Source organism: Bombina bombina, chromosome 1 (genome assembly GCF_027579735.1).
Source record: "Bombina bombina isolate aBomBom1 chromosome 1, aBomBom1.pri, whole genome shotgun sequence".
NCBI lineage: Eukaryota > Metazoa > Chordata > Amphibia > Anura > Bombinatoridae > Bombina > Bombina bombina.
This window is the reverse complement of record NC_069499.1, coordinates 1129082316-1129109583: the sequence shown is the minus strand read 5'-3', so window position 1 is coordinate 1129109583 and position 27268 is coordinate 1129082316. Positions and strand designations below refer to the sequence as shown.

The 27268-nt window shown below is 38.1% G+C and overlaps 1 protein-coding gene across 1 annotated transcript; it reads left to right on the top strand.

Moving 5' to 3' along the window:
- Positions 1-16036: 16036 nt before the first annotated feature.
- Positions 16037-26807, top strand: LOC128663343 (keratin, type I cytoskeletal 17-like). The gene is made up of 8 exons (XM_053717632.1): positions 16037-16378; positions 19519-19601; positions 19781-19937; positions 20916-21074; positions 21191-21316; positions 23416-23630; positions 26235-26269; positions 26704-26807. Exons 1-8 carry the CDS (start codon positions 16037-16039, stop codon positions 26805-26807), a joined length of 1221 nt encoding a protein of 406 aa, XP_053573607.1.
- The last annotated feature ends 461 nt before the right edge of the window (positions 26808-27268 follow it).

Below are 27268 nucleotides of genomic sequence, written 5' to 3'. Positions count from 1 at the left end.
TGTTTGTGATGCGGGAGTGTGGTGGTTTAGGGGTTAATATGTTTATTATATATGTTTATTATAGTGGCAGCGATGTCCGGAACGGCAGATTAGGGGTTAATAATTTTATTTTAGGGTTTGCAATGCAGGAGGGCCTCGGGTTTAGGGATTAATAGGTAGTTTATGGGTGTTAGTGTACTTTTTAACACTTTAGTTATGAGTTTTATGCTACAGTTTTGTAATGTAAAACTCATAACTACTGACTTTAGATGGTTGTACGAATCTTGTCGGTATAGGCTGTATCGCTCACTTTTTGGCATCCCAGGCAAAACTCGTAATACCGGCGCTATGGAAATCCCATTAAAAAGGACTTTTTGAAAGCTGCGGTAGTTACGTTGCATTACAGCCAAAAAGGTGTGCGGTACAGCTATACCTACAAGACTCGTAATACCAGCAGTAGTTAAAAAAAAGTGTTATGAGCCATAACACAAAACTCGTAATCTAGTTAAATGCTATTTAAACTAACAAACAGTGTTTTATTTTTTTTGAATATCTGAATTGGGTACCCCCAGGCTTTTCACAAGCTTTTCTTGGACTTCTCTGGGACTTCACATACCTGCACAGACTCAAAATATAAGCAAACAATGCAGAAGGAAATCATAACAACTATCGATCCAGGCAGTTTTGTTTATTAACATGAACTTACCATGTACAGTCAACTTAAACATCAAAATAAAAGCCAAGAAACGTTTTGCATAAAGGCAGAAGCAGGATTTTGGGAGGATAAGGCTACTGAATTAAATTAAAGCAAAAACTGTTGTGAAAGGTGCATTCTGATATACTAGAATAGTATTGGTTAATAGTTCTCAATAGGGCTCGATTACAAGTGCAGCTGTAAATATTTTTGCGTTATCGAAAACACTGCTGTTATTACAAGTTGAAAAAAAAAACTTATTTTGCACTACCAGTAACCTGAAAAGTGCAAAAATCATGTGTGAGGTGTTTTCTTGTGCGTGTGCATGTATTTCCCTATAGAAATCAATGGAGAAAAAAAAGTGGAAAAAAACCCTAACACCCTACTCGACGCAACGACCTTGCATCTTCACTTTTCACTTGCTCTCATGCTATTGGCTAATTTAAATGGGTAGTTTAGGTTTATTAGTGTTAGGTTATTTTATTTGGGGGGGTTGGTGGGTGAGGGAGTTTACTGTTAGGGGGGGGCTTTGTGTATTTCTTGAAAAGAGCTGATTATCTTGGGGCAATGCCCTGAAAAAAGGCATTTTAAAGGCTACTGGTAGTTTATTCTTAGAGTAGGGGTGTTTTTATTTTGGGGGGTCTTTTTTATTTTCATAGGGATTAGGTTTAATTTTGATAAATTTGGTAATTTGATTTTTTTTATTTTCTGTAATGTTAGCTTTTTTTTATTTTTTGTAAACTTATTTTTTTTTGTAACTTTAGAATGTATTAGTTTAGGTAATATGGGTTTATTTAATGGGTTGCTAGGTTAGGGGTTGTAAGGTTAGGTGGTGTTAGGTTAGTGTACTGTACTTAGTTATTTAAATACCTATTTGCATTGTGGGTTTTGGCGGTTTAAAGGGTTAATAAGTTAAATAGGTTTATTGCGATGTAGGGGTTTTGCGGTTTAGGGGTTAATAGGGTAAATAGGTTTATTGCAATGTAGGGGTTTTGCGGTTTAGGGGCTAATAGGGTAAAAAGGATTATTGCGATATAGGGGTTTCTCAGGTTTAGGGGTTAATAGGGTAAATAGGTTTATTGCAATGTAGGGGTTTTGTATATAAAGAAATATACTTAAAGTAGATATAATAGAGTATAAAACTATATAGAAGTAGATATAGAGAAGAAACTTTGTATTTATTTAGGACAGTAGTTTGTTTGTAATTAGAGTGTGGCTATATCTGTAGTTTATTATATAGAAACTATATTTGATATATATATCTATTAAAATTATACACCTAGATTACGAGTTTTGCGTTAGAGGCTATGCGGTGCTAATGAGCAGTTTTGTTTCACCGCTCACTTACCTGCAGCGCTGGTATTACGGGTTTTTACAAACCTGGCGTTAAAAGGCAAGAAGTGAGCGTAGAGAAAATGTTTGCTCCTTACCGCACTCCAATACCAGTGCTGCTTAAGTCAGCGGTGAGCTGGTCGTACGTGCCTGTGCACGATTTCCCCATAGGAATCAACGGGGAGAGCCGGCTGAGAAAAAGTCTAACACCTGCAAAACAGCAGCGTAAAACTTACTAACGCAGCCCCATTGATTCCTATGGGGAAACACATTTTATGTTTACACCTAACACCCTAACATGAACCCCGAGTCTAAACACCCCTAATCTTACACTTATTAACCCCTAATCTGCCGCTCCGGACACCGCTGCCACCTACATTATACTTATGAACCCCTAATCTGCTGCCCCCAACATCGACGACACCTACATTATATTTATTAACCCCTAATCTGCCACCCCCAATGTCGCCGCAACCTACCTACACTTATTAACCCCTAATCTGCCGCCCCCAACGTCGCCGCCACTATAATAAACATATAAATCTCTAAACCGCCGCACTCCCGCCTCACAAACATTAGTTAAATATTATTAACCCCTAATCTGCCGTCCCTAACATCGCCGCCACCTACCTACATTTATTAACTCCTAATCTGACGTCCCAACGTAGCCGCCACTATACTAAATTGTTACAAACTGCTGTTTGTAACTGGCCCTTTAAATGGAAAATTGCCCTGCTTCCCTGGATTTTGGAGAAGCCTATTTGCCAGCCTCCTTCCACATGACTATGGCCCCTGGAAGATTGTGCCCCTGAGGACATATTGACTTTTGTTGGGTGTGTGTGGCCCTTTAAGAACCGTCTGGGGACATATTGTGACTTTGGTGAACAATGCCCCTTTAAGACTATGTCCCCAGACCTGTGAAATGACTTGTCCCTGGCTTTCTCCCACTTGGTTCAGTTTCATTGTGTGCCATTAAGTGCTATGTGACAGACCCTTCGGTCAGAACTACAGAGATAACTTTGTTCAGCTTCAAGAAGCATTCTAAATACAAGTTTGCTGGGATCAGCTCTAATTAAGTTTAGTGATAAAACATTCCCATTGTCTAATCAGACTTCTAGTATTGATAAGGTGGACTGCATTGTTTTATTGTGTGTAAAATGTTATCTGCTGAAGTAATGTTGTGGCCTGTCAAAGGGAGTGTCTCTCTATCTAATATCAAATGTGTGATGGGGGATTTTATGCCTCCCCCTGAGAGTGTCCTGTTTGCATGTAACCTCAATAAAAAGCAGGCTCTGTGCTCCAGCACTTCAGACCTATGTTGACCCTCTAACTTGCAGCTTTGACTTATGTTTGTAGGGGACAGCTTCAGCTATAATCACTACAGGGATTGCTATGCTCTTCATACTCCCTTAGCTATAGGGATTGCTACAGAAGGAAGAGGTTTACCTACTGGAGCCTGGTCGTAGGTCCAGGGCGCAGAGCAGACGGCGAGATACCAGCCCAGCAGCGGTGGTTTGTGGAGTCTGCGTTACTTATGGTGGCTACGCAGCAGTTATAGTGTCCACGGTGCTGCTGCTCCTTTGGTGAGCGCTAGGAGCATCATTTTCTACGGTCCAACTTCCAGCCAGCCTGGAGGCAACCGTAACATTTGGCGGCAGCAGTGGGATCGCGTCCTAGCGCAAGGAGCAGCACCACAACAGCACTGGTATCGTAGGAGAGTAATTGAGGGCAACGCTAGCCACTGCGCAGCGTCCCTACCTACAGCAGCATGGAGCTGACAAGACACTGGTCAGAACCCTGTGAAGAGCACCTCAACCTGATCCGTCGCTATGAGGGCGCTGATTTCGTTCCAGAGGTAAAGAGGCGGCTAGTCCGATATGGTCCAGACCCTGCACAGGAGGTAGTCAGTCGCCTCATCCGGGAATTGGCTACTGAGAACGAAGCGGCACGAGCCTTTGAGCGCCAACTGTGGAGTTTGAGGGTATGGACACCTGGTCTCTCTCCCCAGCCGCAGCATGTTCCACAGGGAGAGGAGAGCAGCGACCTCCCTCCCCAGCGGCAGTATACTGTGCAGAGGGAAGAGACAACCGGTCTCCTTCCCCAACCCCAACCAGAGATAGCAGAGGCTGCAGGCCTCATAGACTGGTCCTGGGAGGACCCCCAGCAGGCAGGTGGAGATGGGACCGCAGTCTCTCTACCGGCCCTACAGGGATGCTGGGCAGGCGGCCCAGATCCCCAGCGACAGACCCAGCTACAGGAAGGGGAGAGCATCGACCTCCCTCCCCAGCCAGAGTGTGCCTTCCAGGGAGCGGAGACAACCGGTCTCTCTCCCCAGCCGCAGCACGTTCCACAGGAAGCGGAGAGCATCGACCTCCCTTCCCAACGGCCGCCGGAGTATCAGGAGGAGGAGGTAAGCCAATCTCCCCCTCCCCAGCTAACTCCTAACTTGGGCCCAGGGTTAACAGTGGAGATGTTAACCCCCACTGACCCCCACGTTCCCTTTGCCACCGGGCAGGACTATGCCCCAATTCCCCCAGCAGAAGAGCTGGCATCAGGACAGAGCGCTGCTGGCCTCTGCCCTACAGACCTTGTCCTTGTTACAGAACTGGCCTGCAAACCCCTCACCCCAGCAGAAGCGCTGGCACCAGGGCAGAGTGCCGCTGGCCTCTGCCCCCCAAGTACCATCAGCTATTTGCCCAGCTGCGCCAGGAAGGCCGAGGATGCTACACTTTCATCCTACAACCTGGAACTTACAGGCCAGTACTACGTATTGTGGGGGGGCTACTTTGCTGCTAACGATTATTTGTGGGTGGGTTGCGAGTCTAACTTAGGCACTGACCGGCAGAAGCTCAGGTGCCTGGTTAGTCTCCCTCCAAAAGGGGAGATATGTTACAAACTGCTGTTTGTAACTGGCCCTTTAAATGGAAAATTGCCCTGCTTCCCTGGATTTTGGAGAAGCCTATTTGCCAGCCTCCTTCCACATGACTATGGCCCCTGGAAGATTGTGCCCCTGAGGACATATTGACTTTTGTTGGGTGTGTGTGGCCCTTTAAGAACCGTCTGGGGACATATTGTGACTTTGGTGAACAATGCCCCTTTAAGACTATGTCCCCAGACCTGTGAAATGACTTGTCCCTGGCTTTCTCCCACTTGGTTCAGTTTCATTGTGTGCCATTAAGTGCTATGTGACAGACCCTTCGGTCAGAACTACAGAGATAACTTTGTTCAGCTTCAAGAAGCATTCTAAATACAAGTTTGCTGGGATCAGCTCTAATTAAGTTTAGTGATAAAACATTCCCATTGTCTAATCAGACTTCTAGTATTGATAAGGTGGACTGCATTGTTTTATTGTGTGTAAAATGTTATCTGCTGAAGTAATGTTGTGGCCTGTCAAAGGGAGTGTCTCTCTATCTAATATCAAATGTGTGATGGGGGATTTTATGCCTCCCCCTGAGAGTGTCCTGTTTGCATGTAACCTCAATAAAAAGCAGGCTCTGTGCTCCAGCACTTCAGACCTATGTTGACCCTCTAACTTGCAGCTTTGACTTATGTTTGTAGGGGACAGCTTCAGCTATAATCACTACAGGGATTGCTATGCTCTTCATACTCCCTTAGCTACAGGGATTGCTACAGAAGGAAGAGGTTTACCTACTGGAGCCTGGTCGTAGGTCCAGGGCGCAGAGCAGACGGCGAGATACCAGCCCAGCAGCGGTGGTTTGTGGAGTCTGCGTTACTTATGGTGGCTACGCAGCAGTTATAGAGTCTACGGTGCTGCTGCTCCTTTGGTGAGCGCTAGGAGCATCCTTTTCTACGGTCCAACTTCCAGCCAGCCTGGAGGCAACCGTAACATAAATGTATTAACCCCTAAACCTAAGTCTAACCCTAACCCCCCTAACTTAAATATAATTACAATAAATCTAAAGAAAACTTACTATTAATAACTAAATAATTCCTATTTAAAAATAAATACTTACCTATAAAATAAACCCTAAGATACCTACAATATAACTAATACTTACAGTATAGCTATCTTAGGGTTTATTTTTATTTTACAGGCAAGTTTGAATTTATTTTAACTATGTAGAATAGTTACTAAATAGTTATTAACTATTTAATAACTACCTAGCTAAAATAAATACAAATTGACCTGTAAAACAAAACCTAACCTAAGTTACAATAACACCTATACACTAACACTATAATTAAATAAATTAACAATTAAATAAATTAAATTAAATTAGCTAAAGTACAAAAAAACCCCACAAAATTACAGAAAATAATAAACAAATTACAAGATTTTTAAACTAATTACACCTAATCTAATAGCCCTATCAAAATAAAAAAGCCCCCCCCAAAATAAAAAAAACCCTAGCCTAAACTAAACTATCAATAGCCCTTAAAAGGGCCTTTTGCGGGGCATTGTCCCAAAGAAATCAGCTCTTTTACCTGTAAAAAAAAATACAAATAAGCCCCCAACATTAAAACCCACCACCCACACAACCAACCCCCAAATAAAATACTATCTAAAAAAAACCTAAGTTCCCCATTGCCCTGAAAAGAGCATTTGGATGGGCATTGCCCTTAAAAGGGCAGTTAGCTTTTTTGCGGCCCAAAGTCCCTAACCTAAAAATAAAACCCACCCAATACCCCCTTAAAAAAACCTAACACTAACCCCATGAAGATCGACTTACAGTTCTGAAGACCGGACATCCATCCTCAAGGAAGCGGCAGAAGTCTTCATCCAACCAGGCCGAAGTCCTCAACGAAGCTGGGAGAAGTCTTCATCCAAGCCGGGAGAAGTCTTCATCCAAGCCGGGCGAAGTGGTCCTCCATCCGATGCGGAGTGGCTCCATCTTCAAGACATCCGACGCGGAGCATCCTCTTCAAACAAAGTCTTCTTACTGAATGACGGTTCCTTTAAGTGACGTCATCCAGGACCTCTTAACGCTGCTTTTTTATCCTAACGCACAACTCGTAATCTAGCCGATAGTATTGCTACACCTGTAGCTTAAATTTTTATATAAAAGAAGAGTTACACAATACTTTCAGCTAGATTACGAGTTGTGCGTTAGGGTAAAAAAGCAGCGTTAAGAGGTCCTAACGTTGCTTTTTTACACCCGCTGGTATTACGAGTCTTGAAGGTATAGAGGCACCGCACACTTCTTTGGCCTTACTGCAAAACGACTTAGTAAACTTTGTAAAGTCTTTTTTCTTTGGGACTTCCTTAGCGCCGGTATTATGAGTCTGTTCTGGGAGGCCAAAAAGTGAGCCTGTCAAGAGTCCTAACGCATTTTAAAGTCAGTAGTTAAGAGTTTTATGGTACAACGCTGTAACATAAAACTCATAACTAAAGTGCTAAAAAGTATACTAACACTCTTAAACTACCTATTAACCCCTAAACCGAGACCCTCCCGCATCGCAAACACTAAAATAATATTTGTAACCCCTAATCTGCCACTCCGGAAACGGCCACCACCTACTTTATATTTATGAACCCCTAATCTGATGCCCCCAACATCACCGACACCTACATTATATTTATTAACCCTTAATCTGCCACACCCAATATCCCCGCAACCTACCTACACTTATTAACCCCTAATTTGCCACCCCCAACGTCGCCACCACTATACTAAATGTATTAACCCCTAAACCTAAGTCTAACCCTAACCCTAACACCCCCTAACTTAAATATAATTACAATAAATCTAAAGAAAACTTACTATTAATAACTAAATAATTCCTATTTAAAACTAAATACTTACCTATAAAATAAACCCTATTCTAGCTACAATATAACTAATAGTTACATTGTAGCTACAGTGGGGCAAAAAAGTATTTAGTCAGCCACCAATTGTGTGAGTTATCCCACTTAAGAAGATGAGAGAGGCCTGTAATTTTCATCATAGGTATGCCTCAACTATGAGAGACAAAATGTGGAAACAAATCCAGACAATCACATTGTCTGATTTGGAAAGAATTTATTTGCATATTATGGTGGAAAATAAGTATTTGGTCACCTTCAACAAGTAAGATTTCTGGCTCTCACAGACCTGTATCTACTTCTTTAAGAGGCTCCTCTGTCCTCCAATCATTACCTGTATTAATGGCACTTGTTTGAACTTGTTATCAGTATAGAAGACACCTGTCCACAACCTCAAACAGTCACACTCCAAACTCCACTATGGTGAAGACCAAAGAGCTGTCGAAGGACACCAGAAATAAAATTGTAGACCTGCACCAGGCTGGGAAGACTGAATCTGCAATAGGCAAGCAGCTTGGTGTGAAGAAATCAACTGTGGGCGCAATAATTAGAAAATGGAAGACATACAAGACCACCGATAATCTCCCTCGATCTGGGGCTCCTCGCAAGATCTCACCCCGTGGGGTCAAAATGATCACAAGAATGGTGAGCAAACATCCCAGAACTACACGGGGGGACCTAGTGAATTACCTGCAGAGAGCTGGGACCAACGTAACAAAGGCTACCATTAGAACACACTACGCCACCAGGGACTCAGATCCTGCAGTGCCAGACGTGTCCCCCTGCTTAAGCCAGTACATGTCCGGGCCCATCTAGAGAGCATTTGGATGATCCAGAAGTGGATTGGGAGAATGTCATATGGTCAGATGAAACCAAAGTAGAACTGTTTGGTAGAAACACAACTCGTTGTGTTTGGAGGAGAGAGAATGCTGAGTTGCAACCAAAGAACACCATACCTACTGTGAAGCATGGGGGTGGCAACATCATGCTTTGGGGCTGTTTCTCTGCAAAAAGAACAGGACGACTGATCCGTGTACATGAAAGAATGAGTGGGGCCATGTATCGTGAGATAAGTGCAAACCTCCTTCCATCAGAAAGGGCATTGAAGATGAAACATGGCTGGGTCTTTCAGCATGACAATGATCCCAAACACACCGCCCGGGCAACGAAGTAGTGGCTTCCTAAGAAGCATTTCAAGGTCCTGGAGTGGCCTAGCCAGTCTCCAGATCTCAACCCCATAGAAAACCTTTGGAGGGAGTTGAAAGTCCGTGTTGCCCAGCGACAGCCCCAAAACATCACTGCTCTAGAGGAGATCTGCATGCAGGAATGGGCCAACATACCAGCAACAGTGTGTGACAACCTTGTGAAGACTTACAGAAAACGTTTGACCTCTGTCATTGCCAACAAAGGATATATAACAAAGTATTGAGATGAACTTTTGATATTGACCAAATACTTATTTTCCAACATAATATTCAAATAAATTATTTCCAAATTAGATAATGTGATTGTCTGGATTTGTTTCCACATTTTGCCCGGCTTGGATGAAGACTTCTCCCGGCTTCGTTGAGGACTTCGGCCCGATTGGATGAAGACTTCTTTGGCAATGGGGAGCTTAGGTTTTTTAGATAGCATTTTATTTTGGGGTTGGTTGTGTGGGTGGTGGGTTTTAATGTTGGTAGGGTTGTTTGTATTTTTTTACAGATAAAAGAGCTGATTTCTTTGGGGCAATGCCCGGCAAAAGGCCTTTTTAAGGGCTATTGATAGTTTGGTTTAGGCTAGGGGTTTTTTTTTTATTTTTGGGAGGCTTTTTGTATTATGATAGGGCTATTAGATTACGTGTAATTAGTTTAAATATCTTATAATTTTTTTATTATTTTCTGTAATTTAGTGTTTTTTAAGTTAGGGGGTGTTAGGGTTAGGGTTAGACTTAGGTTTAGGGGTTAATACATTTAGTATAGTGGCTCGGCATATTAGGGGTTAATAAATGTAGGTAGGTGGCGGGGATGTTAGGGACGGCAGATTAGGGGTTAATAATATTTAACTAATGTTTGCGAGGCTGGAGTGCGGCGGTTTAGGGGTTAATATGTTTATTATAGTGGCGGCGACATTGGGGGCAGCAGATTAGGGGTTAATAAGTGTAGGTAGGTTGCGGCGACATTTGGGGCGGCAGATTAGGGGTTAATAAATATAATGTAGGTGTTGTCGATGTTGGGGGCAGCAGATTAGGGGTTCATAAGTATAATGTAGGTGGCAGCGGTGTCCGGAGCGGTACATTAGGGGTTAATAAATATAATGGAGGTGTCGGCGATGTAGCGGGTGGCAGATTAGTGGTTAATAAGTGTAAGATTAGGGGTGTTTAGACTCTGGGTTCATGTTAGGGTGTTAGGTGTAAACATAAAATGTGTTTCCCCATAGAAATCAATGGGGCTGCGTTAGTGAGTTTTACGCTGCTTTTTTGCAGGTGTTAGACTTTTTCTCAGCCGGCTCTCCCCGTTGATTTCTATGGTGAAATCGCACACGAGCACATACGACCAGCTCACCGCTGACTTAAGCAGCGCTGGTATTGGAGTGCGGTAAGGAGCAAAATTTTGCTCAACGCTCACTTCTTGCCTAATAACGCCGGGTTTATAAAAACCTGTAATACCAGCGCTGTAGGTAAGTGAGCGGTGAGATTAAACTGCTCGTTAGCACCGCATAGCCTCTAATGCAAAACTCGTAATCTAGGTGTGTGTTTCTACACCTGTAGTTTAAAAATAATTAGACTGCCCTCTGGGCAGGCTTATCAACTAGTTGTAATATAATGCAAAAATTTACTTAAAGTAACGACATGCCTTTAGCTAACTGTGTCATGGATTGACCAATATATCTTATATCCATTATGTAATAATCATCATCATCTCGATCTTCAAGTAATCTTTGTTGCAGTATATGCTGCGCCTCTGCTAACTGCCACCTCTCATAACCTCCTCAGTGTTACTTCCTACATTAAGTCTTTCTCATACTTATGTATTCCTTCTTCTTTCAATTTGATTTCTGACACTAAAGGGCAGATTAAGTGGCATGCTATTTAGTGCTTTTGCTTGCCTGCTAACATTGCTAGATGTAAACTTTTAATGCACATGGGTTAGCGAGTGTATCACAAGATGAAAGTAAAAGGTTTGCGTGTGAGTGCTAGCTAACTTTAGGACTTTGGAGACGCATACATTAAATATAGTGCTGAATACAAAAAGAACTTTATAAAGTATAAAGTAAAAACCATCATTAAAGTATGAATTAAAACATATTATTTTAATAATACAAACTTTGTTTTAAAATAATGCAGCTAAATCTTAATTTGTGCTCCAACTTCAGAACTTCGGATATTGTGACCACGTTAACTTCTCTCCATGGACTTCAATGGGGAGCACTGTTAAAAAAATAACTCTTATTGCACGCACGCTAACCCAACACAGGAATAGACCAACTGCACTAAACCCGAATGAAGTTATGCATATTTTACATTCCATTTTTCTTTACATGTTAGAAAATTTTATTTTTATTTTTAAATATTTATTTCTCTATATATCTGATGGGTTTTTTAATGTATAGGTGGCCCTCGGTTTACAACGGTTCAATTTGCGCCGTTTCAGAATAACAACCATTTTTTTTTCAGTCATGTGACTGGCCAGTAGGTGGAGCTGTCCGCTTGTGTTGCAGCAAAGATATGCAAGCCAAGCAAGCTGAAATTAATTAGTTTAACCAGACCTGAGCTATCAAGCAGATTTCAAAGGAACAAGATCTTCCTGTCTATAAATCAGTCCAGATTGGGATGCATAGAAATAACTGCTTGCAGAAAAATGCAAGTAAAGTCTGTGTTGTATGATTATTTTATTAGGTTTATAATGCTGTTTAGCAAATGGTTTTTGTTCATTTAACTTAGTTTAATTATATATTCTGTGTTGTGTGATTATTTTATTAGGTTTATAATGCTGTTTAGCAAATGTTTTTTGTTCATTTAACTTAGTTTAATTATATATTCTGTGTTGTGTGATTATTTTATTAGGTTTATAATGCTGTTTAGCATTTAAAGTCTTCATTTCAAAGCTTTAAAAATAATGTATTAGGTATTACTTATGACAATTTTGAGAGGGACCTGGAACTTAACTCCCTCACTTCCCATTGAATTACATTATAAACTGGGTTTCAATTTGCAACGGTTTTGATTTACAACCATTCCTTCTGGAATCTAACCCCGGCGTAAACTGAGGGCTACCTGTATATATATATATATATATATATATATATATATTTTTTTTTTTTTTTGTTAGCCCTTTCTAGTCATATGCCTTGTCATATACAATAAAAGTTTTAACCCTTATTAAAAAAAATATTTATATGAATTTTTTTATCAGAAAGTGTATATATGAGTGTAAAAATGTATTTTAATGTATTTATACAGTCAGCCAGATTACGTGTTTTGCATTATGGCTGGTTTGCTAATAACTTGCAAGCTATTTTCAACGCTCACCTTTAATAGCGCTGCTATTACAGGTTTGCAAATAAACGCTTGTGCGGGCGATATGGTTGCATTGAGCTCCATACCGCACCCAAATACAAGCGGTGTTTTGACGTGCTCGTGCACGATTTCCACATAGACATCAATGGGGAGAGCCAGCAAAAAAAAAGCCTAACAACTGCAATCGCCGAGCGTAAAGCTCCATAACACAGCCCCGTTGATGTCTATGGGGAAAAAAATTTATGTTTAAACCTAACACCCTAACATTAACCCCGAGTCTAAACACCCCTAATCTGCCGCCCCAATGTCGCTGCCACCTACATAAATTTATTAACCCCTAATCTGATGCCCCCAATGTGGCCGCCGCCACTATACTAAATTTATTAACCCCTAAACCTCTGGCCTCCCACATCACCAACACTAAATAAATATATTAACCCCTAATGTAACCCTAAGTCTAACCCTAAGCTGATTGGAATAGCCAATAGAATGTGAGCTCAATCCTATTGGCTGATTGCAACAGCGAATAGGATTTTTTACCCTTAATTCCGATTGGCTGACAGAATTCTATCAGCCAATCGGAATGTAAGGGACGCCATTTTGGATGATGTCATTTAAAGGGAAACTTCATTCTTCAACAGACATCATAAGAAGAGGATGCTCCGCGCCAGATGTCTTGAATATGGACCCGCTCCCCGCCATCTGGATGAAGACTTCTGCCGCCTGGATGAGGATGGATCTCCGGTCTTCAAAAACTGTAAGTGGATCGTCGGGGGTTAGTGTTAAGTTTTTTTAAGGGTTTATTGGGTGGGTTTTATTTTTAGCTTAGGGTTTTGGGCAATGTAAAAGAGCTAAATGCCCTTTTAAGGGCAATGCACATCCAAATGCCCTTTTCAGGGCAATGGGGAGCTTAGGTTTATATAGATAGGATTTTATTTGGGGGTTTGGTTGTGTGGGTGATGGGTTTTACTGTTGGGGGGTTGTTTTTTTACAGGTAATAGAGCTGATTTCTTTGGGGCAATGACCCGCAAAAGACCCTTTTAAGGCCATTGGCAGTTTAGTGTAGGCTAGGGTTTTTTTTATTTGGGGGGGGGGTTTATTTTGATAGGGCTATTAGATTAGGAGTAATTTGTTTTTATTTTTGATAATTTCTTTTTTTATTTTGTGTAATTTAGTGTTTATTTTTTTTGTAATTTAGAAAAATGTATTTTGTTAATTTAATTTATTTAATTTTATTGTAATGTTAGGTGTTAGTAAAAGGCAGGTTAGGTTTTATTTTACAGTTAAATTTGTATTTATTTAACTAGGTAGCTAGTAAATAGTTAATAACTATTTACTAACTAGTCTACCTAGTTAAAATAAATACAATCTTAGCTGTGAAATAAAAATAAAACCTAAGATAGATACAATGTAACTATTAGTTATATTGTAGCTAGCTTAGGGTTTATTTTACAGGTAAGTAAGTATTTAGTTTTAAACAGGAATTAGTTAGTTATTAGTAAGTTTTATTTAGATTTATTTTAAATATATTTAAGTTAGGGTTATGTTAGGATTAGGTTTAGGGGTTAATAGGTTTATTATAGCGGCGGAGTGGGCGGACAGCAGATTAGGGGTTAATTATATTTAAATAGTGTTTTTGATGCGGGAGTGCGGGGTTTTAGGGGTTAATACATTTTTCAAGTGGCGCCGATGTCCGGAGCGGCAGATTATGGGTTAATCATTTTATTTTAGTATTTGCGATGCGGAAGGGCCTCGGTTTAGGGGTTAATAGGTAGTTTATGGGTGTTAGTGTACTTTTTAACACTTTAGTTATGAATTTATGCTACAGCTTTGTAATGTAAAACTCATAACTACTGACTTTAGATGGCGGTACGAATCTTGTCGATATAGGCTGTACCACTCACTTTTTGGACTCCCAGGCAAAACTCGTAATACTATGGCACTATGGAAGTCCCATTGAAAAAGGACTTTTTTAAAAGTGCGGTACTGACGTTGCGTGACAGCCAAAAAAGTGTGCGGTACAGCTATACCTGCAAGACTTGTAATAGCAGCGGTAGGGAAAAAGCAGCATTATACTCATAACGCAAAACTCGTAATCTAGCTGAGTGTTTGTTGAACAATTTTTTTTAACCCTTACACGTTACTCTGGGGGTTCAATTTATCAAGATCGCTGCTCCATAACCTGTCCGCCTGATGCGGTGGACAGAAATCAACCTGATCGAATACGATCAGGTCGATTGACACCCCCTGCTGGTGGCCAATTGGCCGCGAATATGCAGGGGGCGGTATTGCACCAGCAGTTCACAAGAACTGCTGGTGCAATGATAAATGCTGACAGCGTATGCTGTCGGCATTTATCGATGTGCAACGGACATGATACGCTACATGATACGCTACATTGTACATTGTTTGCTTTCAACTTGTAAAATGTGTGTAAGTGTGTAAGTTAGTGCAGTTGTGATATTGCTTATTACGTCCTGAGCTAACAATAGCACGACCTAACGTGCAATGTAAATTCAAAATATAGAGATAAAATTGTGGTAAAAAGTACAATGCTGAAATTGTGCTATGTTATTTTCTGAGTCTGAAGTTCTCTCACAGATCTCATTTATTTTGTACGCTGGTAATTGTATTAAATATGCAATGCAAATATGCAATTACATTGATAGAAAAAACATGATGCAAATTTTTAAGTAAATGCTCGTTAAAATGCACAGGAAAAAAATAAAACAATTTGATTGATATTTACTTCAGGTAAAATGTTATCAGCAGCTGGTACTCCATGTTAAATTGACTTCTCCCTGTGAGATTCTAAATGCCAGATATCTTTATTAGTTACTAAGAGAGGTAGATCAGCAGTCATCACTCTGCAGGACATCAAGGTTTAGAGAACTTAGAGCAGTTTGACCAGTAAGGGTCGGCATGATGATTTCACTGAATGCTGGCAGGTGTTTGTGAATCAGGGCCCCTTCCTTCCTTTCTCTCTTCTTCACTCTTAAATTTCTCTACATATTCACATTTCCATAAAAGTGTCTCCTCTTTTCTGCATCCTGGTGGACCCTTGTGGAATGCATAATTATTATTAATTTTGAGATACATAAATTATGCACTTTAAATCATACAATGTTTTTCTCATACTGTTTCAGAAAGGGACAGTGATTTTTAATATCTGCTTACTATGCTTCCATAAGAAGCAATTTTTACATTGCAGAGTAAGCAAATTGCAGATAAAAAGATTAATGTTTAGAACAACAAACGGCAAAATATAGCAAAGGAAGAAAAATGTGACTTCAAAAAGCATCAAATACTCTCTCAACAACTGTAGTAATCCCCAAAGTATAGGGCTAGACCTATCTTAAAGAATATACATGATAAAAATAAGGCCTAATAATAATTAGGATGACTGACTGACTTTCTGTATTATACTAAACAAAGGAATTGTACGCAAACAGACCAATTAATCTGTAAGTAAAGCAAAAAATGTAGCAAAATGTTTCAGGAACAATACATTCCTTTTCATAAAAGATTGACAGCCTTGGGTGTTTTTTTAAACCTACAAAAAATAAAGTGAGCTAATCATTTTTTTACACATAATTTATAGTAATCCGACCAGGATTAGCTAATGATTTTATAGTAAAAACAGTGAAAAGGGACTACTACACCCATTCAAACTCATGTATATAAATGCCCATCATGGGACACCTGGATATCCACTGAGTGCTCCAGATCAGAATCTCCTTGAAGTCTGCACAGGCTGTAACTTGGCACCATGTCTTGCTCCTGGAATAGCGGATCTATTAGAACATCAGTCAGTGGTAGCATTGGAAGTATTAAAATGAGTGGGATAGCAGCAGACCTGGCAAAGGGATCTGAATATATTCTAAACGGGAATTTACATGGAAATGATGGTCTACTACAAGGGGGAGAGAAGGAGACAATGCAGAACCTTAACATACGGCTGGCTTCATACCTGGACAAAGTAAAAGCCTTGGAAGAGGCAAATGCTGATTTAGAGTCAAAAATCAAGGAGTGGTACATCAAACATCAGGCCAAAAGCACGCCAGCAGATTACAGCCATTACTATCGCATAATTGAAGAATTAAAAAATAAGGTGAGAAAAATAAGACAGCCCCTGTTACTGAATTAAACACATTTTTATTTCTTAACATTTTGCAGCATATGTATTTTGTTTAAGTTCACAACCACTGGCAATTTTACACACACACATACACACAAGTACACATACACCTATACTAACACAAAACACGGACACACACACCTACACTACCACAACACACATACACACATACACCTACACTATCACAACACACAAACACACATACAAACAAGCACACACACACCTACACTACCACAACACACAAACACACATACACACAAGTACACATACACCTACACTACCACAACCCACAAACACACATGAATACAAGGAGCACACACACCTACAATACCACAACACACAATCACACCTATACTACCATAACACACACATGCACACAAACACCTAAACTTCCACAACACACAAACACACATGAACACAAGCATATACAAACACACATTAACACAACCACACACACATCTACACTTCCACAACACACAAACACACACGAACACAAGCACACACCTACACTTCCACAACAAACACACATAAACACAAGCACACACACACACCTACACTACCACAGCACACATGCACACACACACCTACATTACCACAACACAAAAACACACATGCACACTACCATACACAGATTTGTAGTAATTGAAATGCATAATTTATCAATATATTATCCATACAGAACAAATGCAATGCAGCTATATGTGTGTGTGTGTTTGGCAATACTGTATTATTCATAGCATTAATTTACATTTATCTTCTTCTAAAAAAGGAAAATTCAATTAAACTTTACAGATAATAGTTCATTTGGAGTAATTGGTCATTTATACTGCAAAGTAAACTAATTTTAAATTTAAACAACTAACTGATCTTTTTAAAGGGACAGTCTACACCAGAATTGTTATTGTTTCAAAAGATAGATAATCCCTTTATTACCCATTCCCCAGTTTTGCATAACCAACACTGTTATATTAATGCCCTTTTTACCTCTTTGGTTACCTTGTATCTAAGCATCTGCTGACAGCCCCCAGATCACAAGACTTTTTATTTTTTATCTATTGACTTGCATTTTAGCCAATTAGTGCTGTGTAATGCTGACTCTTAAATAACTCCCTGTGCATTAGCACAATGTTATCTAAGTGGCCCACATGAATTAGCAGTCTCCTGTTGTGAAAAGCTAATAAAAAAGCATGTGATAAGAGGTTGTCTGCAGTGGCTTAGAAACAAGCAGAAATTTAGAGGTTTAAATGTTATAAAGTATAATAATATAGCAATATTGGCTGTGCAAAGCTGGGGAATGGGTAGTAGAGGCGTTATCTAACTTTTTAAACAGTAACAATTTTGGTGTAGACTATCCCTTTAAATAGTATCTGGTACATAAATACAATTTCTCCACTGTTTAGGATTAGGCATGGGTAAAAAAAAAAGTATAACAATTGACACAAGAAACTTAATGGCAGGGTTAAAAGAAGTTTTCCCTATATCAGTTTAGGGTGAATATTTTTCTAAACCAGATCATGCTCTCTATTGAGAGTTGTAGGCCCAGTTCAACATATGATTATTATCTAATATAAGTTATGCAATTGTTTTAGATACTTTTAAAAACAAAAAACAAAGAATGAACATATTCTATAAAGCATAAGAAATATAACCATAGCTTAGTAAATATTGGTAACACCAAAATTCAAGAGATGTATGCTATGGGAGAATTGTCTTCATGTTAATTAAATATAAATCACTGTCTGCCAAACTAGCAATTCTGCTGCAAATTAAATGTTGTCAATTATTATTGTCTGACGTGAATATAATGATAGGCTTTCATAATCATTGCAATTAAAACCTGACTAAATCTTGGCTCTGAAAGAAGAAAGAGCCATAGGGGCCGATTTTAACAATGTCTGTACGACATGATACACTGTAGCGTATCATATCCGACAGACATCGCTGAATGCGGACAGCATACGCTGTCGGCATTCAGCATTGCACAAGCAGTTCTAGTGAACTGCTTGTGCAATGCCACCCCCTGAAGATTTGCGGCCACTAGCAGGGGGTGTCAATCAACCTGATCGTATTTGATCAGGTTGATTGCTGTACGCCTCTCCGAGTGTCGGCGGATCCAGTTAAAGAGCAGCGGTCTTAAGACTGCTGCTTCTTAACTCCTGTTTCTAGTGAGCCTGAAGGGCGAGTTAGCCCAATTTGTAAATAGTAAATTGGCCCCAATAAGTTCTGAAATTTTACTGAAAGTAAAAGTAGCAAAATTGTTCATGTTTCTGAGCAAAAGTCTCCTGAAAATAGATTACATGATAGATAGTTTAAGAAAAGAAAACATTTAAAGGAAACTGTTACTGATGTCTGGAAGATATTTATACATATACAGTCAATCTGTTAAACTGGAATATAGTAGAAAAAAATATACAACATGGGGAAAAACAGACATTTAAACATTCTGGGAAAAGTTACCAAGCAGAAGTAATACAAATTCCTACTGGAGATACTGGACTATACTTACACCTGGGATAGGCAAAGGATAAATCTTCATGTAGAAAGACAAAGATCATTCATAGCCTGCAGCTTTGGAGCAGATTATGAAAAAGTAGTTGCTGTTGCTGTAGTTTTTTTAATCCTTTAAAGGGACATGGAACACTTTGAGATGACAATATAACATGATAAACTGTATGAATAAAAAAACTATGCAATACACTTTTATTATTTATTTTGTTTCCTTTTATTGTAAGTTCATTCTGAAATTGTGAGCTTTTCGGTTCCTGTTAGAAATGGAAGTGCAGAACACTGTTATATTCCACACAGCCATTGGCTGCACTCTCATGTGACTTATTTATAACTGTCCCTAATTGGCCACAGCAGAGAAGGTAACCAAAGTTACAACATGGCAGCTGCCATTGTTTATGGACATTAAACCTCTACACTTGTTTTGTTACTATTTAAACAGCTAATGAAACTTTAAAAAATAAATCTACATGGTAATCTCAGACTAATCTTTTCTTTGAATGCATCATTCTATCGAGCATTTATTTAGTGTTTAATGTCCCTTTAATATTAAAACTAAATGCATAGGATGGATCATATTTAACACACTTTAACTTCTGTCTCCTCAGATCTTAATTGAAAGTACTGAGAATGCTAGAGTTGTCCTGCAGATTGACAATGCCAAGTTGGCTGCTGAAGACTTTAGAATTAAGTAAGTATCAAAATTAAGTAAATATGAGAATATTAATGTTTAGACTATTTATAATTAGCACATAGTAAAACAAGTTTTTTGCATAAATCTTTATTGCATCATCTAAATAGACAGGCAAAGTGAACTATAATGATAGTATGAGATAAAATCATTTAAAAAATAATTAAATCATATTTCAGGTATGAGAACGAAATGTGTCTCCTTCAGAATGTTGAATCAGATATTAGTGGCTTACGCAGAGTGCTTGATGAGCTAACATTTTCCAAATCCACCCTGGTGCCTCAACTTGAAAGCCTTAAAGAGGAGATTGAGTGTCTGAAGAAGAATCATGAAGAAGTGAGTTGTTAAACCTAACTAGTTAATGTAATATTTAGATTGTTTCATTAAAGGGACAGTCTACAATATAATTGTTATTGTTTTAAAAGATAAATAATCCCTTTATTACCCATTCCCCAGTTTTGCATAACCAACACTGTTATATTAATACATTTTTTACCTCTGTGATTACCTTGTATCTAAGCATCTTCTGACAGCCCCATGATCACATGACCTTTTTATTTATTTTCTATTGACTTTCATTTAGTACTGTGTTGTGCTAAATCTTAAATAACTCCTCCAGTGTGAAAACCAGGCCTGGACTAGCCATAGGGCATTCAAGGCAAATGTCCGGTGGACCGGGCTCTTATGGGGGCCTTGCTTCTATATAGAGGCCCCACCCTCTGTTAATATGGGTAACAATAAGAAAGCTGTAACAGTCTGCCTATTTTTATAAGGCAGAAAGTACAGTCTGTCCGTTAAGCAGAGATGCTGCAGAATGAGTTCTGGTCTATTATGGCTACGTAGCTGACAGAAGTCTAACTTATGTTGGCTGCTCCACCTTTAAATGCCCGGGCCTATTTTTGTTCCCAGTCCGGTCCTGGTGAACACAATATTATCTATATGGCCCACATGAACTAGCAGTCTCCTGTTGTTAAAAGCTAATAAAAAAAGCATGTGATTAAGAGGCTGTCTGTAGTGACTTAGAAAAAGGCATACATTTAGAGGTTTAAATGTTATAAAGTATATTAATATAACAATGTTGGTTGTGCAAAGATGGGGAATGGGTAGTAAAGGCGTTTTCTATCTTTTTAAACAATAACAACTTTAGTGTAGACTGTTCCTTTAAATGTTGGGTTCTTTCAAGAAGAATATCGCATGACTGGAAGACATCTACATTTTCGTTCGTTGACAAAAACATGAGTTTGGAAATCTTAAAAAACATGTCCTATATTTTTGTTGTGTCTATTAATTCCCATGAATTATTTTAAATCTCAGGAAATTAAGGCCTTAAGGGGACAAAAGGGAGACATAAATGTGGAAATGGATGCTGCTCCTGGAATTGATCTAAGCAAATTGTTGAACGACATGAGAGCTCAATATGAAATAATTGCTGAGGAAAACCGGCAAAAAGCAGCTGAATGGTTTAATGAGAAGGTAAATTTGTGCTAAAAATTCCCATATCAACTCTGTCATCTGACTTTTCTGTTTTTAAATATTGGGTTTCTTCGGTTTTATTCATTTCACATCTCCCATGAATAAATATATTTTAGAGCACAGAATTGAACAAAGAAATCTCCCACAGCAGTGAGATGGTTGAGAGCCATAAAACCCAACTGACAGATTTGAGACGCACGCTACAAGAACTGGAAATTGAGCTTCAAGCCCAACTTGCAATGGTAAAAATGATATTGAAGTAAAAGTGGTTTAAAGCGTTTCATAGGGGGAGATTTATGAAGCAGCCGATGCCGCTTGCTCCGCCCGATGTTTCCGGCTCGTCTGAAACATAAGTTAAGAAGTAGCGCTCATAAGACCGCTGCTTCTTAACTTATCCGTCATCTCTGAGGTGGCGGACTGCAATCATCCAGATCAGATACGATGTGCAGGGGACAGTATTGTATAAGCATTTCCCCAGAAATGCTTGTGCAATGTTAAATGCTGACATTGCATGCTGTCAGCATTTAGTGATGTCAGGCAGACATTAAAGGACCAGTAGATGTGCATAATCAACAAATGCATAATAAGAAGACAATGCAATAGCACTTAGTCTGAACTTCAAATGAGTAGTAGATTTTTTTAAAATAAATTGCAAAGTTATGTCTATTTCCACTCCCCCTGTATCATGTGACAGCCATCAGCCAATCACAAATGCATATACGTATATGCTGTGAATTCTTGCACATGCTCAGTAGGAGCAGGTGACTCAAAAAGTGTAAATATAAAACACTGTGCACATTTTGTTAATGGAAGTAAATTGGAAAGTTGTTTAAAATTGCATGCTCTATCTGAATCATGAAGTTTAATTTTGACTTGAGTGTCCCTTTAAATCGGCACCATAGCATGATCTTTTTTCTGACTCTAATTCATAATTACAAGTTTGTAAAAACAAGAATGCATCTCAACTTCACCTATATATAAATTTAAAAACAACAAGCATTCTTTCTCTTAACCAAATCATGTTCTTCATGGTAATACAATGTAAATATTGAAAACAAATGGAAAGTCATGCAAACAATATAATATAGTTAAAAATGTACATACCATAGGTTTAAAATGGCATTATATAAAATAAGGCCTTAATCTTAAAAAGTCTCCTTAAATTATCCTAAATGGAGACTGCAACCTTAAAATGTGTATTCAGTATTAAAAAAACAAGCTAAATAAGTGTTACATTCTGAACCAACTTTACATAATGTAAAAAAATATACATTTCATAGAATTTAAAAATGTGTTAGACTTTAAAATCTACAACAAAGCTATTTATTATTTTTATCTTTTTAACATAAACATCCTTTATTTATATGTAAAGACTGATACACAGTTTATTTTAACTCATTAAAGGCCATCTAGACGTTTATCAATATCAAATGTTTTTGGACCATACTTATGTATATACTGTATACATATCCAGATGCTGTAAGCGTCTGGGTATCAAAGAGGCTCTAGCATAACAGAGCACCTCAACTACCATGGATAATATTTGGTTTTTGATTTGCAAACTATCTCTTTTTTAAAAGGTCAAATTTAAACTTTTTATATTAAGCAGAGTTTGAATAGTAGTGAAGTGCATAATAGGAACACTAAAGTCAAAATTAGACTTTCACATTTCAAACAATTTTTAACAACTTTCCAACTTACATCCATTACCTACATTTGCAGTTTCTGAGACACCAACTCCTACTGAGCATGTCTAAAAACTCACAGAATAAACGTATATTCATGTTGTGATTGGCTGATGACAGTCACCTGAACCAGGGGAAATAAAACAATTTGACTAACTTTGAAACTTGAAAGAAAAAAATCTACTAACTAATTCTAAATTTGGACTAACTGATTTTTTATTATCTTTTTATTATGACTGGGCTGATCATGCAATTCTACTATATTTGATGGTGTTTTAAATTAAATGGTGAAAAAGCACTGAATTGAGATGATCAAATAATGTCCCAGCGAGCTAGCTGACTATTCAGGAAGAAAATTAACCAACTTTCTTACTTGAAGTCTTGAAAATATGAAATCAGAAAATTGTATCTTTAAAGAAAATACTAAACACGAGAAATATTTTATTATACCACTTTTTATAAGCAATCTTTTGATTCATTACTCATCTTTCCTCTTTTTGTGGCGATATACAGTGTTTTTTTTTCCTAAAAAAGAGAAGATAGATATAATTTAAGAGAATATATAGATAATTAAGGGGTTAGCATATTGATAATATTTTTATTAAAAAATATGTTTTAAGCAATTATTAACTATTTGACCTCCTTTTTGAAACTAGAAAAACTCCCTTGAGTGCTCCGTGGCAGAAACAGAGCGATGCTATAATTCTCAACTGATACAAATTCAGGGATATGTATTAGATATAGAAGAGCAGCTGAGTCAGCTCCGAGGTGACATGGAGCGCCAGAATGGTGAATACAAAATTCTCTTGGACATCAAGACTCGTCTAGAAATGGAGATAGAGACCTACAGACGGCTGCTTGATGGAGAGGCGTAAGTATGACAGTATTAGACATTAAGAATTTTAAAATCACCATTTATTTGTAGTAACAATATTCACTTACATTATAGTAAACTAATTCTCAACCCATGTCTTTGTTTTCTCACCACATTCCATGATTTTAGGGAATGCAGAGATAGCTTGTTCAATCAAATTGATAAATGACTAAGCTTTTGATTTACCAATTAGCTTAAGGATGTAAACTTACCAAACCAAACCCAACCAAGCTAAGAATTTAGTTAATTATAAGTTCATAATCTTTTTAGAACAGAGATATGATTGGATGAGAGATGACATCAATATATATATATATACAGAGTAGATTAATTATAACCTAATAATATTTAACAATTATTAATGTTACAAATCTCTGCTTAAAGGAAAAAAACACATTCAATTAAAACAGGAGGCAATATATATGGCAATGATGATTTAAAACTTAGTAAACAATGTAGTACTGCAGTGAGTAAGGCCAGCAGAATGCTTGGATGTATTGGTAGATTTATTTGCAGCAGAAATAGTAAGGTTCTTATGCCACTTTATAGATCATTAGTTAGGCCTCATCTTGAGTATTGTGTGCAGTTCTGGAGGCCATATCTTCAGAAGGATATTAACAAACTTGAATCTGTGCAAAGGAGGGCTACCAAAATGGTACATGGTCTAAAAAATAAAACTTACCAGGATAGGCTCAATGACCTAAATATGTATAGCTTAGAGGAGAGAAGGGAAAGAGGTGATATGATAGCAACTTTCAAGTATGTTAAAGGGCTTAGTAAAACTGAGGCTGTGGGTATTTTACATAAAATGGAAAATTCAAGAACAAGGAGTCATGATCTCAAGCTAAAGGGTAGTAGATTCAGGAGTAATTTGAGGAAGCACTTCTTACAGAAAGAGTGATTGATTTATGGAATAAACTTCCTCAAGAGCAGGGGCGAAATTACAGGGGGTACAGATGTCGCAATTGTGACTGGGCCCCCAAAGGTGGGGGTCCAGCTTAAAAAAACAACAACTTTTTTTTTAATAAAAAATGTTTACTTTCCACTGCCTGCACTGATATCATGTGAGTGTGACATGATGCTTTACTAGTGTCTCTGACTACAGGGGTTAGTCTTTCTGTTTTACCCATTGGTGTTTATGTGTGTGTGTGTGTGTTTTTGTGTATGTATGTATGCGACTGTGTGTGTATTTATGCATGTATTGTATGTATGTGTGTATGTATGTATGTGACTGTGTGTGTATTTATGCATTTATGTATGTATGTGACTGTGTGTGTATGTATGCATGTATGTGTGTATGTATGTATGTGACTGTGTGTGTATTTATGCATGTATGTGTGTATGTATGTATGTATGTGACTGTGTGTGTATTTATGCATGTATGTGTGTATGTATGTATGTGACTGTGTGTGTATTTATGCATGTATGTGTGTATGTATGTATGTGACTGTGTGTGTATTTATGCATGTATGTGTGTATGTATGTATGTGACTGTGTGTGTATTTATGCATGTATGTGTGTATGTATTTATGTGACTGTGTGTGTATTTATGCATGTATGTGTGTATGTATGTATGTGACTGTGTGTGTATTTATGCATGTATGTGTGTATGTATGTATGTGACTGTGTGTGTATTTATGCATGTATGTGTGTATGTATGTGACTGTGTGTGTATTTATGCATGTATGTGTGTATGTATGTATGCGACTATGTGTGTATTTATGCATGTATGTATGTATGTGACTGTGTGTGTATTTATGCATGTATGTGTGTATGTATGTATGTGACTGTGTGTGTATTTATGCATGTATGTGTGTGTGTGTGTGTGTGTATGTATGTATGTATGTAACTGGGTGTGTATTTATGCATGTGTGTGTGTGTGTATGTTTGTGGAACCAGCAAATTACAGACCTTGTTACTACAGCAAGGGGGCGGGGGTAAACATTGTCACTATACAGTACCACTATATCCAGTACAGGGTTGTTGGACCATGTCAAAGACTACTGTGGTCACTTTATAAAGTACTGGGGTGGGTAGGGTCAGGCCAGCCATCTCACCGGCAGATTACAGACTGTGTCACTAACTCACTATATACAGTACTGGTGGGTTATACAGTGTCACTATATACAGTAATAGGGGGTCAGACCATCTCACAGACTGTGGGCACAGGGTTCCTCCTTTTGCAGACATGTAATCTGATTTACATTTTTTTTCTGTGTTAAATGTAAAAAAAAAAAAAAAAAAAAAAAAAAAAAAAGATATGTATCAAATTCACTTTTTTTTTTTGGGAGGGGGGGGCCCTTCTTAGATTCTTGCACCTGGACCCTGTGAATTCTAGTTACACCTCTGCTCAAGAGGTAGTAATGACAAACACTGTGGGGGACTTTAAAAATGCCTGGACAAGGATAAGGCTATCCTACGAACTAGATAAGTTTATACTTTTAGGTAATATCGAGCAGACTTGCTGGGCCTATGGCTCTTATCTGCCATCAATCTCTATGTTTCTATATTTTTCTTTATTTCAATTTCCATTTTGATAAATTAACTATTTGTTTTAAAATATAAATATCCTAATAGTACTGTTAAATTGTATCTTTGCAGATGGCAACCTAGACCAGTACCAGTCCCTGTAAAAGGTATGTTTTAGTTCTTGAATCAATTCTTGAGTAATGTTTTTTATAAAAGAATGATCCAGCGCTACGGAATTTGGCGGCGTTATACAAATAAATGATAATAATAATAATAATAATAATCAAGCAATTAATAAGGCATGAAGTCAAATTGCATCAGCCCTGTCCCAGTGTGTACTGTATATTATGCTTTTTATTTGTTACCTTTTAACATAGATTAATTAAATTAATATTTTTATCCCACTGGCCTGTGTGGCTCTTTATCAGTGGATACTTACAGAACAATAAGAATGCCTGAATGAAATACACAAAGTCAGTATTCTACCAGTAGTTGGTCTGATCTTGAATAACATATCTGAGTATGAATCTGGTAAATGATTTCAAAGGTAATTTATTCCTCCTACTATCTATATTAACTTAAATCTATGTTTATTATCCAGAGCCAAATAAAACCAGAAAAGTTACTACCATTGTGGAGGAGGTGGTGGATGGCAAGGTCGTATCCCACAAAGTCAATGAAACTGAAGAAAAACTGAAATCATAATACTATGTGGCTTATTACAGATAATTAAGACAACACAAATATGCGTCTTTAATAAAGCAACTCTAGGAGAACAGTTGTGGCTTATTAAAGTGAATGTTGTTACCCATCAGGTAAAGGGTGCCCCTCCGCTTTTAATTAATAAAGACAATTATGCAATACACCTCTGTCATCTTTAGTTTTTGCAAAATGTATTTTTTATCTGTGTACAAATATAGTGTTGTCCTGGCAGAAGTGAAAAGATCGCTTATTTGCTGTAGTGAACACACATCTAATACACATATTGAGAGAGATAATGCACTGTGATAATATCCAGAACAGTTTGGTGTGTTTGTGTTTGTGTATGTATATACTGTATATACTGTATATATATATAGACATACATTTCTACTCACCCCCCTCAAAAAAAACAAAAAAAACATTGAAAACAATTTATGGGACTTCCATGCCCCATAAACAATAAG

Coding starts and splice junctions, on each gene's coding strand:
- LOC128663343 (XM_053717632.1), top strand. CDS start 16,037: ATGTCTTGCTCCTGGAATAGCGGATCTATTAGAACATCAGTCAGTGGT. Junction 21,075..21,190: donor CTGAATGGTTTAATGAGAAG/GTAAATTTGTGC, acceptor AATATATTTTAG/AGCACAGAATTGAACAAAGA. Junction 26,270..26,703: donor AGTACCAGTCCCTGTAAAAG/GTATGTTTTAGT, acceptor TTTATTATCCAG/AGCCAAATAAAACCAGAAAA.